Genomic DNA, 18,948 nt, shown 5'->3' with positions numbered 1-18,948 from the left:
ATTGCAAAGCGTTGAGGATTAAAGCTCATTCTGGTAAAAGTGCTCTTCTGACCTCCATGGGCACTTGTACACATATATAAAATTAAAAACAAAACAACTTTAAAACCAAATAGACGGGCTAGAGAGCTAGCTCAATGGTTCAAAACACTTCTTGCAGAGGACCTGGGTTTAGTTCCCAGCACCCACATGGTGGCTCACAGTCCACCCAGTTCCAGGGGACCTGATGCCCTTTTCTGACTTCCAAGGGCACTACATGCAAGTGGTACATAGATGTGCAGCATCTATACATACTTTAAAAAGTTAAAAACAAGACAAAACAAAAACCCCAAGGTTATACTCCTTAAAATAGAGTAAAATAAACAAACTGCCTGCCTACTGGCTCTGCCGTTAGAGATGCTTCTTTTGCCACATAGTACCCTGTACAACTTCAGACTCTTGCAGAATCTTCCCCATCAACAAAAGGCCTTTACCAGAAATGATCCCTCAACAGATACAAACTTCTGTTTTTTCTTAACTATACAGTCTCAGGTGTCTTGTTATAATAACAGAAAATAAACGCAGAAACTTGGTAATAGCTGTTATAGGTCAATCTCATCACATGAATAAAATGCACTTATTTAATGTTTTCATTAAATTATAAATTTCAGTGTTATAGGAAAACTTATGAATATTTTAGCTTGGATCTTTGGTTTGATTTTTTTCCAAGGATTTAAAGTACAAGTGGAAAAGAAGGAAAACTATCCCACGGTTATGAGTAGACACACAGTTCTACACCCAGGATGACATACCAACATTTGAGGAAAGAACATAAGGGGAACAGTACTATCTCATGGGGACTGTTTGGGGCACGTTAGGGAAATCTACATCCAGTTTAAGGGACCTCTCAATGACTACATCTGGTGCATCTGTACAGACTGCCATTAGTCTTTAGATAAAGACAAATTGTAATGCCTGCTGCTTATTAAAGACGAAGAAGGCAGGCCAGCGAGGCAGCTGCTGGACAATAAGCAGCCATGTGGGTGCTCTGCAAGATCAGTTTGCACCATTCTTTTTTTCCTTTTTTTTTTTTCTGAGACAAGGTTTCTCTGTGTAGCTTTGGAGCCTCTTCTCAACTAGCTCTTGTAGTTCAAGGCTGGCCTTGAACTCAAAGAGATTCATCTGCCTCTGCCTCCTGAGTGCTGAGAATGAAGGCATGCACCACCACCGCCTGCTCTGTTTGCACTCTTGACCACCAAGTCATGTCTCTAGTCCCTGGGTATGCTTTTTCAAAAGTAATTTCTGGGGTACAGTTGTAGCTCAGTTGGTGGAGTGTTTGTCTAGCATATTCCAAGTCCTGGATTCAATTCTCAGCACCCCATAAACTGCATGGTGCCACAAACATTTAATCCCAGTGCTCAGGAGATGGAAGAATCAGAATTGCAAGGTCATCCTCTGATCCATAAGAAGTGTGAGATCAGCCTGGGCTAGCACTCTTGTCTCAAAAAACAAAAGCAAACAAAGTCCACAAAATAGGTAAGGAATCCAGGGGCTTTTGCTGTTCCTCCTGGTTTATATTTTATATATTTCGCACTACCTCAGGAATAATATGCTTAAGTAAAAAGAAGTATATGTGGCCTACAAATCTCAAATAGTCAAATTCTGAAAGATTATTAAATGGTTTACAGCTGAAATGTCTCCCATAGGCTCACAGTTAAAACCTTGACTCCCAGAAGGTGGCACTATTTTGGGAGACAGTGACAATTTTAGGAGATATGGCCTAGTTAAAGGAGGAAAGTCCTGGGAGGTGGGCCTTTAGTTATAGTCAGTCCCAAGGCCCTCCCATTTCCTTTCTGCTGTTACCCACTATGATGTTTGCCTCCTGACAACCCAGAAATAAGTCAGTTGACCATGGAACAATAACTCTGAACCCATCTTGTCTTTTTTTCTTTTCTTTTTTAAAATGGTTTCTCTCAGGTATGTTGCTGCCACAAAAACTTAGCACAACAGGACTGCTGACTGAGATCGTCAAAGTTTAAATCCTAGTATACTGTCTTTGTTAACCCTTCCTGCTGCTGTGAGACAATATTCTGAAAGCACTTAAGGAGAATGGCTTTGTTTTTCCACATGCTCAGGGGTATAGCCCATCATGACAGGAAGTTCCGAAAGCAGGTCACGCGGCACCCACAATCAGATACAGAGAATGATGGGTGCACACACTCAGCTAGCTTCTCATGCAGTTTAGGACCCCACCTCAGGAAACAGTGCTGCTGCTTTTCTTTGCCCACTTCAATGAATCTCCTTATGACAGTCCCTCATAATCATGCCTGGAGGCTTACTAGGTGATTCCAGATCTTGTCGAGTTGACAATCAACACTAACCAACCCAACACTATAGTGATACAGTGCTATGCAACTTAAAAATTGTCTTTAGGTCTGAGAGTGCAATGCAATGGTAGAGTGCTTGCCTAACATGCTTAAGATTTTGGATTTAATCTCCAGAAATATGAGAAAATAAGCAGGATGTGGGGGTTGGAGAGATAGACCAGTTGAAAGCATGTACTGTTCTTGCAGAAGACACAGTTTGGTTCCCAGCATCCACATTAGACAGATTACAAATACCTGTAACACCATTTTAGGGAATCCCAACACTCTCTTCTGGCCTCCACAGGCACCTACAATCAGTTAGTCAGTGTCTCTCTCTCTCCCAACCCCCCTCTGACACACACACAAATAAACAAATCTTTAAAAACAGTGAGAGAGCATTACTCATTTCTCCTACATTATGAGTCCACGTATGATACCTACTATATTGCAGTCAAAGATTTATTAGGTATAGCATATTAAGTTGGATAGCTTACCACCATCTGTCATTTCACAATCACCACTGTATGCCACAACTTCTCTTGGAATACTTTTCAAGAGAACACTCCTATACACCTACAAGCCAGAGGGGGAAGGATCATTCAGTCACAAAGAGATACAATTTAAAATCCAAACAATAGCAAAATAAAATCAGTTAAATAATTCTCAGATGGGTTGTTATCATCAGGAGTTAAAATTGGCCGGGCAGTGGTGGTGTAAGCCTTTAATCCCAGCACTTGGGAGGCAGAGGTAGGCTGATCTCTATGAGTTCAAGGGCAGCCTGGTCTACAGAGCAAGTTTCAGGACAGCCAAGGCTACACAGAGAAACCCAGTCTTGAAATAACAAAACAAACAAACAAACAATGAAGGAAGGAAGGAAGGAAGGAAAGAAGACAGAAAATTACTAGTCAAGTGTGGTGATGCACACCTTTAATTCCAGCACTCAGGAGGCAAAGGCAGGCGGATCTTGGTGAATTTGAGTCCAACCTGGTCCATATAGTTAGTTCCTGGCCAGCTAGAGCTACATAATGAGACTGTCTCAAAAATCAAAACAAAATAAAACCCAACAAACAAATAATGAAATATTATTACTATTATATATAATAAAAGATATATATCTATCTTTTGCTAGGTTTTCTAGTGAAAAATGTCTCTTCCTAAAATGAACAGCAGTTGGGCTGGAGAGATGGCTCAGAGGTTAAGAGCACTGCCTGCTCTTCCAAAGGTCCTGAGTTCAATTTCCAGCAACCACATGGTGGCTCACAACCATCTGTAATGGGGTCCGGTGCCCTCTTCTGGCCTGAGGTCATACACACAGACAGAATATTGTATACATAATAAATAAATAAATATTTATAAAATGAACAGCAGTTACCCCAGGATTTGTGAGACCATATGCATGATGGAGGAGTGTCTATGTGTTACTTTCATTATTAATAAAGAACTGCCTTGGCCCTTTAAGAGACAGAAAATTAGGTAGGTGGAGTAGACAGAACAGAATTGTGGGAACAAGGAAGTAGAGTTGGGGAGACGCTTCAGGCAGTCGCCATAGTGAGTCTCCATGCTGCTCCTCTCCGAGATGGACGCAGGTTAAGATCTCTCCTGGTAAGCTACACCTCGTGGTGCTACCCAGATTACTAAATATGGGTTAAAGGAAGATGTGAGAATTAACCAATAAGAGGCTGAAACTATGGGCCAGGCAGTGTTTAAAAGAATACAGTTTCCGTGTAATTATTTCGGGTGTAAAGCTAGCCGGTAGCCGGGTGGCGGGACGCAGCCCCGCCGCTTCACACTACATATGCATGATATGGATGAATCAGAGTCAGATTTCCTGGCTTCTATTTACACGGTCCTTCAACAAAAGTATTTCTTGCAATTACTAGCATCCTCTAACCAGAATATCCAAACTATAGTAAAACTATCACGCAACTACTTATGCCTTGCCAGCAAGGAAATGGCACAAAAAAATCTATTTTTGGACAGTAGTAAAAATAATGTAACTCACGTGACTATTAGCTTGGGGCTGATTCCTATAACTTTTCATTATTTCTTGAAAAGTTCTTTCTTCTTTTGTTACCTAGGGAAAATAAAAATTACAATTATCAATTGCTATTGAAAGAAAAATGGTTCTGAACAAAAACTTCAATTATAGCTTGTTATTGAGAGCAGTCTTGCAGAAAGCCATTAACCCCAGGCCAATCCATGACTAAAAGCCACATACATTTATGATTTTTGCTACCTTTAAAGTTCAGGGTTTGTAGCCTGTGGGGACATAGTTAATAGTTTCATTAATCAAAAAGCACTAGAACTAGTATGATAGGACTATATGAAAATGAATTTTTACAAAAAACAGCAGAAGAAAACACAGACCTGCTAACCCCCCTGCAGTTTCTGGCTTTATTACTTTTAAGTACTTTTTTAAAAGAAAATTAATTGCCTACTATCGGACAGAAATGAGAGAACTGCGGAGTTATTGTGGAATTAGATTTGAAGGTTTTAAGACAGTTTGCAAGGGGTTCTAATACTCAGAAGTCACAGAAGGTCTAAGGAAAGGAAACAGATCAATGACCCAAAGAGGAATCCATTCTGTTATCTGTTATCACAACATCGGCTTCAATTAATCCTTCCCTAATTCACTCACTGTCCATTAGCACTGAACCCATTTTCTATAATGATGACTTAGAAGTGGAAAAGCCTCAATTCTGACAGATTTCTGGAAAACACAAATGATTTTAGTTAAAGGCATTTATCAACACTTTGTACAGAGATTTTTTAAATTTTATATGCATGCGTGTTTTGTCTGTGTGAATGTCTATGTTCCAAATGCACTTCTGGGGACCAAGGAAGCCAGAAGAAGATATGAGGTCCCCTAGAACTAGAGTTACAGGAGGTTGTAAACAGCCATGTGGGTGCTGAATATTAAATCCAGGTTATTCTGAAGAGCAAGCAGTACTCATATCCACTGAGCCATTTTTCCAGCTCCTATATATCAATTTTAAAGAGGTATTAGACAGGAAGGTCACAAGAGTTTGGAAAAATACCCTTTGCCTCAAACGCTTAAAAATCCAGTCTTAAAGTTATATGCATTGGATAAAATTGCTAGTTTGGCCAATATATTGTCAAAATAGAAGTTATAAATAAATATTTCTCATATATGTCCAACTTTTAAGAAACAAGCAAGATACATTTTTTGTGACCTAAAACATGGTGTAGCAACTAAAAGCAAAAACTATTTGCAAAGCCACATGATATAAATCAAAGAAAGGCATTATAGGACAGAGGCATCCTACATCAAATCATGAATGAAGAGGACCTGTGTTGCCACTTACTGGGTAATTTTAGCCAAATGACTTTCAGTTCTGGGCCTTACTCATCTAAATGTAATGCTCACTTTCCTTTTATTTATTTATTTTTTAATATTTATTTATTTATTATGTATACAATATTCTGTCTGTGTGTATGCCTGCAGGCCAGAAGAGGGCACCAGACCCAATTACAGATGGTTGTGAGCCACCATGTGGTTGCTGGGAATTGAACTCAGGACGTTTGGAAGAGCAGGCAATGCTCTTAACCTCTGAGCCATCTCTCCAGCCCCTCACTTTCCTTTTAAATCTTGTATCACAGATGTCACAGGCAGAGGGAGAAATGTGCTAGTCACAGTTCCCAATTTCTTTAAACCAGTGTATTCTTTTTTAAAATCTTAGAATTTCATTTGTGATAATGATGGTGTGTATGTGAACTCAGGAGCACATCTGATACATGTGTAAAGATCAGAGAGCAATGTTCAGAAGTCAGTTTTCCCTTTCTCCCCTTCCATTGTGGGTACCAGAAATCAAATTCAGGCTATCAGGCTTATGTGGCAAGCGCCTTTACCCACTGCATCATCTCACTGGTCCAAAGCAAACTGTAGTCTTATCAAGTGGAAAAACTGATTATTATGAAACTTACAAGACAGTCCAGACAATGTAGTAGCTTGATATTATTTAATTACAGTAAGCAATATTGCTTGTAGCACAAAAGGAAAACTAAGGATCAAGTTCAACAACTTTTTATAGATGCTTCAAGTTAAGGCAACTAGGGCAAAGGCCTCCTCCCATCCTATACATACTTTCGCCATGATGTAAAAGGCACACAGAAGGAGCTGATCCAAATGCCGATCTTTCATTAAATCAGGGCAGTGAACTAAAGTGAATTCAAAACATGTCCAGATCTTCCTTCGTAACTCATTAGAAACATCAAGTTTTAAACATAAATCACGTAAGCGCACACTTGCCAAGTGATAGACCTAAGATAGAAGAAAACACATTATTATAAAACAAATCATTTGCCGGGCGGTGGTGGCGCACGCCTTTAATCCCAGCACTCGGGAGGCAGAGGCAGGCGGATCTCTGTGAGTTCGAGACCAGCCTGGTCTACAAGAGCTAGTTCCAGGATAGGCTCCAAAGCCACAGAGAAACCCTGTCTCGAAAAACCAAAAAAAAAAAAAAAATAAAATAAAAAATCATTTCTCAAGTTTTTATGTCTTACCATGAACATGGGCTTATAGGCCAAGGTTAAAAAAACAGGCAGACTGTTAATTACCAAATCATCTAAATTTCCTGTTTTATAGCATTCACTGCTGAATAGAGTATAGACAAAAGCAAAATTCTCAAAAAAGATCATGCCTATTACTCTAAATGCCACCATGTAAAGTAACAAAAAGTAAAGACATGGTTTACCTGCATCATAACTATTATGACTTCAAACTTTTTCAAGTGTTCAGAGCCCCTGTGTGTTCTCTTTGGGTTGAAATAAAATTGCTGGAAGGTTTAATATGCCAGGTAGTAAAGATCTGAACTTTCCTGAGTCTGAAAATGACTCAGGAAGCAAAACTACTAAAAACAAAACAAAACAAACAAAAAACAAAAACAAGTCTCCTGGGGTTAGAGAGATGGCTCCATGGTTTAGTGTGCCTGGTGCCGGAGGAGGCCACAAAAGAGTGTCAGAGTCCCTGGGATTGTAGTTTGACTGTTGTGAACCAGTACCTGGGTGGTGGGAATTGAACCTGGGTCTTCTGGTAGAGCAGCCAGTTCTCTTAACTACTGAGCCATTTCTCCATACCTTAAATAAACATATTTTTAAAATAAGGTAGGGAGTGATTGAGGAAGACATTCAACATTAACCTCTGGCATCCATGCATATCCACACATGCATATGCACATATACATATTCAAAAGAAAAAAAGCTTGTCAAAATTAGGAATTTTTATGCATCAAAGAATATAATCAAAGAAAAAACAACTCCTGTGGAGGAAAAAATACCTGAAAATCATGAATCTGATAAAAAAAATATCCAGAAAGGACTCCTGTAATAATCATAAAAATCCAATGAAAGGTAGACAAAGGACCTGAACAGACATTTACGCAAAGATATATAGAATGACAATAAGTTACTTAATATTAGTAAGCACAGAGATTCCAAAATCCAAGCCAAAGATGCTCTTCCAAAGGACTGGAGTTCAAATCCCAGCAGACACATGGCAGCCAATAACAACCAGGGCTATAACTCCATTAACAAAGGATCTGATCCCTTTTCTGGCCTTTGGGGGCACTGCACAAGTATGGTACACAGATATACATGCAGGCAAAACACCTATATACATAAAAACAGTTTAAATGTAAAATAAAAATGAATGTACAATGCCCTGATTCAATACTCAGTACCCCAGTCCTCAAAAAAAGGGAATGAACATCCAAACTATGATGAATTATTACTTAACAATCATGTCTCTTATTCATAAAAAGAAAATGGTGAGTTCCACTGCTTCTCTTCTTTGAGGACTGATGTTTCTATTACTGACCATGCAGGTCTTCGCGAAAACTGGAGGTTAAGTCCAGTGACACCACTGACAAAACAGTAAGAAGATGAACCAAGTTTTTTCCCTACAATATCTAGAGAGACCTTTTCTTGTTCCTGTTCCTGGGCTTCAGGGAGAGTGTCTTCATTTCTCCTTTCTTTTAAGCTTTTAACATGTTTCATTGCACTTTCAATAAAAAAAAAAAAAAAAAACAAAAACCTGTTCCTAGAGACCATGCACATTAGCACTAAGGCTGTAAAGTGGTGTAGTCACTGCAGAAAACAAAATGGCAGTTGTCTAAACAAATATTGAGGGCTGGGGACATACAGTAGTTCAAGTCACTAACGTGCTTGCAGTACTAACATGAGAATTTGGGTTCAGTGCCCAGACTAACTTAAAAAAAAACAAAAAACAAAAAACAAAAAACAAAAAAACAAAGTACGGTGGTAAGCATTAGTAATTCCAGTGTTAGGGAGGTGGAGCCAGTGGGAATCCCTGAGACTTGCTTACCAGCCAGCCTAGCTTACTTGGGAATTCCAGATCAGTGAGAGGCTCTCCAAAAAAAAAAAGTGTCAGGCGAACGTGATAACCACTACACTATGGATACATTGGATATGTGGAGAGACCAAGTGTGCAAACTTGCATAAAAAATAAAGTCTCTTTGCTTTAAAAAAAAAAGTGAATGGCACATAGGCCAAGGCTGTCCTCTGGCCCACAGCTCCTGACACATTAAATACTGAATTACTATCCCACTTCTAGGAATAGACTCGAACTGAAAGCAGAGACTCAATGCCAATGTTTATAGAAGCATTACTCATACTACCAAAAAGCAGTAACAACCCAAACATCCACCAACAGATGAGTAGATAAACAAACTGTGGCAATAAATACACAGAACTGTTGTTATTCATTCAGTTTAAATCAGAAATTCCCATATATGCTATCACACAGATGAGTGCTGAAGGTGTGCTCAGTGAAATAAACCAGTCAACAAAGACAAACCATTGTGTGACTTCACTAAATAGGACACCTTTCAAATAGGTAGTCAGGTTCAGAGACAAAAAACAGAATGGTGAGTGCCCAAGAGCAGGAAGAAACAGTGGTTTCCTCTTTGATAAGTAAACAGTTTCAGACAGGGAAGAAGAAAAGTTCTAGAGATGGACGGTGACAAAGGTTTTATAATGTGAGTGTATCTAACACCAAACTGTATACCTAAAAATTAGAGCAACAAATTCTAGGCTATGCGTATGTATGTGTGTATCTGTGTGTGTGTGTGTGTGTGTGTGTGTGTGTGTGTGTGTGTGTGTGTGTGTGTGTGTGTATAAAAGGAGTTAAAAGAGAGGCCAAGACTGCTCTGCATTCAATTTTTCTTGAGTAAAGTTAACTCTTCTCAGAGGCTATATGAACACATACCTTTCTATAAAATAGTGCTAAGGATCCAGTTCTCTTTGGTTTGCTTATTCCAGTCAGATGAGCTTCTTGGACTTTAGTCAGATGGGTCTGTTTTGGAGAAGCACCAATTAATGACTGGGCAGTTAGTGATACAGGACTTTCAGCTTTGGACTCCTGAGTTGTATTCATGGAAATAGGAACCAGTGTGATCTCTCCAGCATCATTGGCAACACCTGAATGCACAAGCAAGAGTTCTCAGTTTGCGATACAAGTTGAATGTTCCCAGTAGTAAAGCTGTCACTTTATATATACATATGTATGTCTGTGTATAAAAAGGCACAGGGATATGCTAGAAAAGAAGGCAGCTGTAACATAGTAACTACATGTTGGAAAAGAAGTTTGGTTTTTCTCTTTCTGAAACAAGATCATGTTTTATTTTGCTATTTTTATGCTTACTTTTACTTAAAGAAACAAATTTGAGTAGGAAGGTTGATGTCTTATGCCTATAATCTCTATACTTGCAAGTCTAAGACAGGAGAATTGCTGGAAACTTGAGGTTAGCCCAGGCTACACAGTAAGTATAGAGGCCCTGTCTCAAAAACAGACGACCAAAAAAATCCTTGTCCTTTAGTTAATTTGTGCCTGTGATGTTTTTATATAACAATTAAAACTTTTAAAAACATCAATTATTTATTTTGTTATGGGGAGGAGTGTGAATATGTGCCATGATGTGTGTGGAGTCAGAGGACAATCTGTAGCAGTCACTCTCTCCTTCTACCATGTGGGTTCTGGGGACTGAACTTGGGTTGTCAGGCTTGTAGGAAAGACCCTTCATTGATGAGCTATCTTACTGGTCCTACTTTAATATTTTAAAAATTAATTTTTACTCTTTTGTGCACTTAAGGTGCCTTTAATTAAAAATAAAAATCTCCCCATGAACATTAATTTATAAAGCTCAGATAATAAAGTAAATTCTAACAAAAAGTGTTATAAATTTATAAAATGTGAAAATTTGAAAAATGGTATATAGATTCAAAACAAAACAAGAGGTGGAGGACTGAATACTTTTAGGCAGTAGAAGTGTGCTATTATGAAGGCAGACACATGTCATTACACATTATCAAAACGCACAGAATGTAAAATACCAAGGGTGAATCTTATGTAAGCTCTGGGCTTTGGGTGGTGATGCACCAATGAGGGCTCACTGATTCTGAGAACCATGCAGGCCTGATGTGATGTTGGTGCTTTCAGAGGCTGTGGGAGAGAGCAGGGATGATGACAGGAAATGCATGAAAAATCTCTCTCCTTTCTCTCAATTCTGCAGTGAATTTTAAACTGCCCTAAAATACAGGGTCAGCTAAAGGAAAACAAAAGAATTTTGGTTTAAGAATAAAATACTGAGGCTGAAGAGATGGCTCAATAAGAGCATTTGCTGCTCCTGCAGAGGACCCAATGTACAGTTCCCAGCATTCACATGGTGGCTCACAACCACCTGTGCTGTAGTTCCAGGAGCATCTGATATACTCTTCTGGCCTCCGTGGGCATCAGGCATGCACAAGGTGCATAGACAAGCATGCAGGCAAAACTCTTATGCACATAAAGTAAAAATAAATCTATAAAAAAGTGTTAGATCATGTGATCCAATTTAATACATTTCTTTCCTTTTTTCTTTTTTTGTTTTTTTGAGACAGGGTTTCTCTGTAGCTTTGGAGCCTGTCCTGGAACTAGCTCTTGTAGACCAGGCTGGCCTCGAACTCACAGAGATCTGCCTGCCTCTGCCTCCTGAATGCTGGGATTAAAGGCATGCGCCACCACCGCCTGGCCCTAAAATCTTTCTTAAATTTTTACTTAACTCAAAAGTATAAAGTAGAGATGAAGATGTTACCGTGCAAAGGAACTGTAACCTTCTGTCCTACTGTCCCTGTTACTGTGGTTGTGGCCATTGTCAGCAGAGCTTGACCAGGGGAAATCGATAAGCTTTCAGCAGTCACATTTGAAGGAGCAATTTTCAGTTTTGTTCCTTCTGCCATAATCTTATCCACAAACATGTCCTTTGGTGGGTCATCTCCAAAAAGTCTCCTCTTAGCACTTCCTGCAGCAGGAGAGCTGTAGCGTTCATGGACAGAAATCGGAGACAGCGGTTGCATATCTAACAAGGAGGAAAAGAAAAGAGTTTAAAATCAGGTTTACTTATTCCTATGCTAAGCATTTGAGATCTAGAAGTAAATAACATGGTTTCCATCTTCATGGACTATCAAGTCTAGAGGAAGAGAGAGAGACTTAAGTCATTAGAGAAGAGTGTAAGGGTTATGGCAGCTCATCTTTCTGGATTCCTGAAGCTCTGTCCATACCAATAGAGCAACATATTAAGAATAAAGGAGAAGCAGAGAGGTAGAATGACATGACCACTAATTTAAGAATTAGCTTCCATCTCCCAATATTACCTACTAAATAGCACCGAAGAAAAAGGTAGGCACAAGCAAAGCTCAGTTTGAGGTCATTGTTCTGTCATTCCCCACACTCCTAGCAGTTTACGGCAGTGCTATGGTTTCTGAGGAAATACAGAGCATCTTTAATAGGCCCATCAGAAAACATGAGCAAAAGTGATTCATGCAACTGCTGACTTTGTCTTAATTTGAGGGTCTTCTCTGGTCAAAACCAAAGTGAGGATTATGGATTGGTACGATGGATTAGTCAATAAAGTGCCCATCACACAACCATAAGACCCTGGGGATCTGGTGCCCCAACACCCACATAAAAAAGCCAGGAGTGGTCACACAGGTTTGTAACCCTAACAAAGGGTGAAGGGGGAGCAGGAATGGTCAAAGACAGGCAGATCCTGGGGTTTAATGGCCAGCCTGCCTCAAGAGAAAAGGCGGAGACACGTGATGCTAACCTCTGTCACACACACAGGAACTAGGCCTCTCCCAGTGCTATTCATCTGCAGAGCTGCCTTCATCTTCCCCTTAGTGGGGATTAAGGTTCTCCAGACTGTTTCAATACTGCATGTTCTTTTTTAAGGGAGAAGAAATATTTTATTCTAGAACAAAATGTGAGAGACCATGGTCTAGGAACACAGATTTAATTTACCCCAAATTCCATATTTCAATATGGTAGCAGTTTTATAGCTTCATATTAACATAACAAAGACAGTCATGAGACAAAAGTTTTTTTCAGATACATCGGTAGAAACAGATTGGTTACAGCAACATGTGGCAATCTCCACTGTAGATCTCTTGTGCTTTCTGATGACATATTTTCTCTGATTTTTTTGAGGCAGAGTTTCTCTGTGTAGGCCTGGCTGTCCTGGAATTCTCTCTGTAGACCAGGCCAACCTTGAACTCAGAGATCTGTCTGCTTCTTCCTCCTGAGTACTGGGATTAAAGGTGCATACCACTGTGCCTTGCTCTCTGACAACATTCTTAACTTTCCAGTTAGTGAAATCTAGCAGTTAAAACATTTAAAAAGTTTCCCAGGATAGTCACATGGATGTTGGGTAATATGCAGAAGTGGGCAAAAAAATGGTAATTAAGTGGTTTTGGCCACTATGCAGGCTAGCTTTATGTCAGTTGATACAAGCTAGAGTCATTTGGGAAGACAGACCCTCAACTGAGAAAATGCTCCCACCAGACTGGCCCATGGGCAAGCCTATAGTACATTTTCTTGTGTGAAGGCCTACTTCACTGTGGCCATGGGGCCTGGAGGTGCTGGATACTATAACAAAATAGAGTGAGCTAGCCAGCACTCCTCCATTGCCTCTAAATTAGCTCCTGCCTCTAGCGTCCTACCCTATGTGAATTCCTGATCTGAGTTTTCGCAGTGATGACAGTAATATAGAACTATAAGCTGAAAAAAACCTTTTCTTCCCCAGGTTGCTTTTGGTGATGGTGGTTTATCACAGCAATAGAAACATAACTAATAGAGTCACTAATAACTATTCCTGTCCAATAATAAAAAAATGAATTTTGTTTTTCAAGAGTCAGTATACTCTCAATAGTTCCAAAGTTCAAAAGTTAAAGTCCAAAGTCTCCTTTGACTCAAGGAAAATTACTAGTTGTGAGCCTCTAAAAAAAACTGTAATACAATTTACATATGTCTGGGTTTTGCTTTGCTTTTAGTGTTTGAGACACAGTTTCACTATGTAGCCATGGCTGGCCTGAAACTCACTACGTAGCACAGGCTGGCCTGGAACTCACTATGTAGCACAGGCTGGCCTGGAACACACTAGCAGACCAGACCAGACTGACCTTGAACTCACAGGGATCCACCTTCCTCTGCCTCCTGAGTATTAGAATAAAGCACTACCACACCCAGCTCAAGCCCATATTTCTAAGATATATCCAATCCTATATCGCTGTTCACAATTTTTTTTATCACTTTCCTGAGTTGATTCACAAGTATGTGCTCTTTTTTTGGCTTTAACGTAAGGCAAACATTCTGCCACTGAACTATATACAGTACCTACTATATATAATGTTGAGGGCATCTCATTATCAATTTTATATTCAGTAGATAATTAGTCAATCTACTTTTAAAACATAGCTAAGGGCTGGAGAGATGGCTCAGTAGTTAAGAGCACTGACTGCTCTTCCAGAGGTCCTGAGTTCAATTCCCAGCAACCACATGGTGTCTCACAGCCATCTGTGATGAGATCTGGTGCCCTCTTCTGACCTGCAAGCATACAGAAAGACAGAACACTGTATAGATAATAAATAAATAAATTTTTTAAAAAAAGGCCTTACAAACTTAAAAAAAATAAAACATAGATAATAAAAATTACTCTCTGGCAATGATGTGGAGGCTCTGTGTATTAGTGGGATGGTTGGGGAAGCAGGAGTGGCTAAATGAAAATCTTTCAGTGATACTGGACGTTATAAAAGCAACTCTGCCTTCTTTTGTAAACAAGTAGATTCTTATAGCTCTTATGACTCACAAGAGTCTGCAGAGCCCTGACATATCTTACCAAAGCACTTGCTTAGCATGGCTTGAAGCTCAGAGTTTGATCACCAGCACCCCAAAATAAAATAAAAACTTACAAAAAGAAACTTAGATGATGCTTGCTGCCTTCCTGTGTCATTTATAACACAGCATCTTTACTTTTGCCCTTGCAAACTGTCATGTTTTTAAATGTGTGTATGGGTCAGCTACTTATTTGTGTAATAATTAAATTGAGAGTCTACCATAGTTGTTTAAGTATTTGCAAAGCAGCAGTAGTAGAACAGTGAAGGTTTTCTCAAGTAATTTAAGAATTCAAGAATTTAAAGTACACAATTGTAATTCTAGCACTCAGAAGGCTAAAAAGAATGTAAGTCTGAAGCCAGGCTGGGATACACAGAGACGCTCTCTCAAAAACAAAACAAAACAAAAATCAAGAGTTACATATTTCAAAACTCTGAGCATGTCATAAGAAAAACAAGACTGTACTACAATCTTCCCACTGCTAATGCACAAAAGGCATAATTTTAAAGGTGTAGATAAGTCTTTTAGGGGATGTAGTACAGTAGTAGAGAACAGTTTTTTAAATTATATTTTAATTTATTTAGTTAGGAGAATGGCAGGCCATGGTGTATAAGTAGAGATTAGAGAACAACCTGAGGAAGTTGGTTCTCTCCCTTCAGCATGAGTCCTTGTGGTGATATTTTGTTTATGATCTAACAAATAAAGCTTGTCTGAAGATCAGAGTGTAGAGCTAACTATACTAGTTAGCCATAAAGGCCAAGCAATAGTGACACACACATTTAATCCTAGCACTTGGGAGACAAGAGGCAGACAGATCTCTGTTAGTTCAAGGCCACTCTGGGCTACACAAAATTGATCCAGTCTAAAAGATAAACAGAGTTCACAAAAAGGTGATCCCAGCAATTGGGATCACATGCCTTCAATCCCAGCACTAGGGAGATGGAAACAGGAGTGATACGGCTGGGCAGAGAGGAACATAAGGCAGGAGAAGACGGGAGCTCTGCAGTCAGTCGGAAGCAGCCAGTCTGAGAATGCAGTCTGAGGACAGAATCGCCCATATTGTCTGAGGATGGTAGAGGTAAGAACTCTAGTGGCTGGCCGCTCTGCTTCTCTGATCCTTCAGCTTTCATCCCCTAATATCTGTCTCCGAGCTTTTATTATTAAGACCAATTAGAATTTATGCTACAAAGCCAGGCGGTGGTGGCGCACGCCTTTAATCCCAGCACTCGGGAGGCAGAGGCAGGCGGACCTCTGAGTTCGAGGCCAGCCTGGTCTACAAGAGCTAGTTCCAGGACAGGCTCTAGTAACTACAGGGAAACCCTGTCTCGAAAAAACCAAAAAAAAAAAAAAAAAAAAAAAAAAAAAAAAAAAAAAGAATTTATGCTACAGGTCCTGGGGAATTACACGTGTTCAGGATGGGTGGCTAGCTTCAATACCCATTGACCAATCTTGCCAGTCCAGAAAACCTTTTTCTTTCTTCTCTCCTTTCTTCCCATCTCCTTCCCTCCCTCTTTCCCTCTAAGACAGGGTCTTTTTCTATATCCCTGACTATCTTGGAACTCACTATGTAGACTAAGTTGTCCTTAACTCACAGACATCTGTCTGTCTCTGCCTCCATATTCTGGGATCAAAGGCCCAGCCCAGAAATACTTTTAATATGAAGAGAGTATATAACAGGCCACATAAAGGTACGGGTGAAAGCATTAAGTTTCTTGTCAAATCTTAATGAAGAAATCAGATGTTTTACTATATTATGGAGTTTGAAAATGTTTTTCTTTGAAAAAAAGTCTTTGTCTTCCCCCCCCCCCAGTATTTCATCAGCGTTATACCTACCCCTTCGATGGCTCCCACTATCAGTCCGAACTTCCTTCACTCTTGGGTGTATTATTGGAGACATTGGCATCATGGGGAGATGGCCCTGTACATTTCCTCCATTTCCTATTTCAAAGTTATTTGGGAATATAACCTACAGAAAACAAAAACACTTCATCTTACAAAGACGAACCCAGTAACAGAAACCCATGAGAAAAAGAACCCTTATCTTATTTCACTCCCCTTTTACTTCTTGACAAAATCTAACATTTGTCAAAAGCCCCAGCAGTTTCAGTGTGATCCAGTAATTCCAAGCATAGATAAAATACCACTCACAGATACCCAAGGGAAATGAAAATATGCCCATAAGACCTCATGAATGAATGTTAAAAGCAGCATCTTTTTTTTTTTTTTCAGTCCCAAGACAGGGTTTCTGTGTGTGTAGCCCTAGCTGTCCTGGAACTCACTCTGTAGACCAGGCTGGCCTTTAACTCACTGAGATCCGCCTGCCTCTGCCTCTCGAGTGCTGGGATTAAAGGTGTGCCCTACCACTACCTAATCATTTTTTTATTTCTTTTAAAAAAATTCATACAATAAATTTTGATTGGGCTGAAGAGATAGTTCAACAGTTGAGAGCACTGACTGCTCTTCCAGAGGAACAGGGTTCAACTCCCGGCACCCTCATGGCTGCTCACAACTATCTGTAACTCCAGCTCCAGGGGACCTAATACCCATGGTAAAACCACCAATGCACATAAAATAAAAATAAATTTTAAAAAAGATGCAATATATTTTGATCAAGTTTTCCCTCCTAATTCCTCTCAGGTCCTCCCTACCTTCCTATCTATTCAACTTTAAGTTCTTTCTCTCTTTAAAAAACAAACAAAACAAGATATACACACAAAAAACCCATAAAATTAAAAATAAAAATAAGTGAAAGACCAATAAGACAAAAATTACCAATACAAAGCAAAATGAAACAAAAGTCCATGAAAAATATCACTTTGTTTTATGTTAACCAACTACTCCTGAGCAAAGGGTCTGCCCTAAAATGTAGGTGATATACCCAGTGAGACTTGATGGGGGAAAACTGATTCTCCTTTTGCTAGCAAGTATCAACTGCAGATAGATTTTAGGTTAGGGGTTGGACTCCCTGTTCATTTCCCCCTCTCAGGGCTAGTACATATCTGGCTTGAACCTGGGTAGAGCATCACTCTAACAGCTAAAAGAAACAAACTTTAATGTCTGTCAAATGAAAGATGAACGACTAAAATGTGGCATATGTATTCAGTGGAATATTTGACAGCAAAAGGAAATGAAAGGTTGATATGTACTGCAATATATATGAAAGTGAAAAGAAACAAGACATCACAGACTTAGATATAGCCATTTAAATGAATATGCAAATCTATAGAGACAGCAAGTGGATTCGTGGTTGTTTGGGAGGGTGAAAGGGAGATCAGAAAAAAGGGATAACCAAGTAGTGAGATTCTAACAGATTTGATGCCTATATTCTAAAACCATTATCATATACATACATATCAATACACTAAACCCACTCATCAACTATACACTTTAAATGGATGAATCGTATGGTACGTGAATTTTATCTTCAAAAGGCTCATTTAAAAAATTGACGGGGCAATGGTAGTATACGCCATTAATCCCAGCACTTAGGAGGTGGAGTACAGGTAGATCTCTGAGTTGAGGCCAGCCTGGTCTACAGAGTGAGTTTTAAGACAGCCAAGGCTACACAGAGAAATACCATCTTGAAAAACCAAACCAAACCAAACCAAACAAAAAATGCTATTAACTTAGCCCTAACTTACTTCTTCACAAGTAGGAACTTTGTTTGCAGAAGCATGGAGAGCTTCCCACAGTGCAGAATTATTACTCCAAGCCAAACTCTCCAAAATCTGTTCTTCAATATTGTTTAGGTGTTTTACCATATCTCTGGAAAGCCCCTCCTCTGAGCGGATCACCACCTCAATAACCTGAAAAGGAGAAAGTTGAAACAGCATTGAGGTTAGATTAACAAGCAATCACTGGTCGAGGCATACAAACACAAATGACTCTTTACTGCCACATAGAACCACATAATTCTGTGAACTGCTAGTATCTGCATATATTATAAACTAAAACACAAGATGCTTTTAAGCCCTTTTTTTCTTTCTCTTTATTGTTCTCATACAATACATCCTGACTGTAGTTGCCCCCCCAACCTTCCCTCTACCCTCCAGATCCACTGACCCTCCATCTCCCTCCAGAAAAGAACAGGTCTTCAAGGATATCAACTGAACACCTTTAAAATATTAACACATATGGGTGATGTTGGATTCCCCTCTGTATGCTATGAATATGTTTTATTACCACTGGTTGTTAAAGAAGCTGTTTAAGCCAATGACTTAGTAGAGTCAAGCCAGATGGGAAATCCAAACAACGATATAGAGAGAAAGTGGGCAGAGTCAGGGAAATGCCATGTAGCTGCCGAAGGAGAAAGATGGCAGCCACCAGCCAGAACCTTACTGGTAGGCCACAACTTTGTGGTGATTCACAGATTAATAAAAATGGGTTAATTTAAGATGTAGGAGTTAGCTAGAAATACGCATA

General features: G+C 39.5%; 1 protein-coding gene across 1 annotated transcript in view; it reads right to left on the bottom strand.

The window, feature by feature from the left end:
• Nucleotides 1-18,948, bottom strand: part of Rbl1 (RB transcriptional corepressor like 1) — a 56,074-nt gene that overhangs the window by 11,142 nt on the left and 25,984 nt on the right. Inside the window, exons 13-19 of the mRNA XM_038330476.2 lie at nucleotides 18,168-18,332; nucleotides 16,360-16,492; nucleotides 11,453-11,716; nucleotides 9,589-9,800; nucleotides 6,448-6,624; nucleotides 4,345-4,416; nucleotides 2,837-2,915 (exon numbers count right to left, since the gene is read on the bottom strand). Coding sequence (XP_038186404.1) covers nucleotides 2,837-2,915; nucleotides 4,345-4,416; nucleotides 6,448-6,624; nucleotides 9,589-9,800; nucleotides 11,453-11,716; nucleotides 16,360-16,492; nucleotides 18,168-18,332 — 1,102 coding nt within the window. The remainder of the gene's footprint in view (nucleotides 1-2,836; nucleotides 2,916-4,344; nucleotides 4,417-6,447; nucleotides 6,625-9,588; nucleotides 9,801-11,452; nucleotides 11,717-16,359; nucleotides 16,493-18,167; nucleotides 18,333-18,948) is intronic.

The sequence above is a fragment of the Arvicola amphibius genome, chromosome 5, assembly GCF_903992535.2.
Source record: "Arvicola amphibius chromosome 5, mArvAmp1.2, whole genome shotgun sequence".
Classification (NCBI taxonomy): domain Eukaryota; kingdom Metazoa; phylum Chordata; class Mammalia; order Rodentia; family Cricetidae; genus Arvicola; species Arvicola amphibius.
Note: the sequence above shows the minus strand (reverse complement) of the source record. Positions and strands in the feature narration are given on the sequence as shown.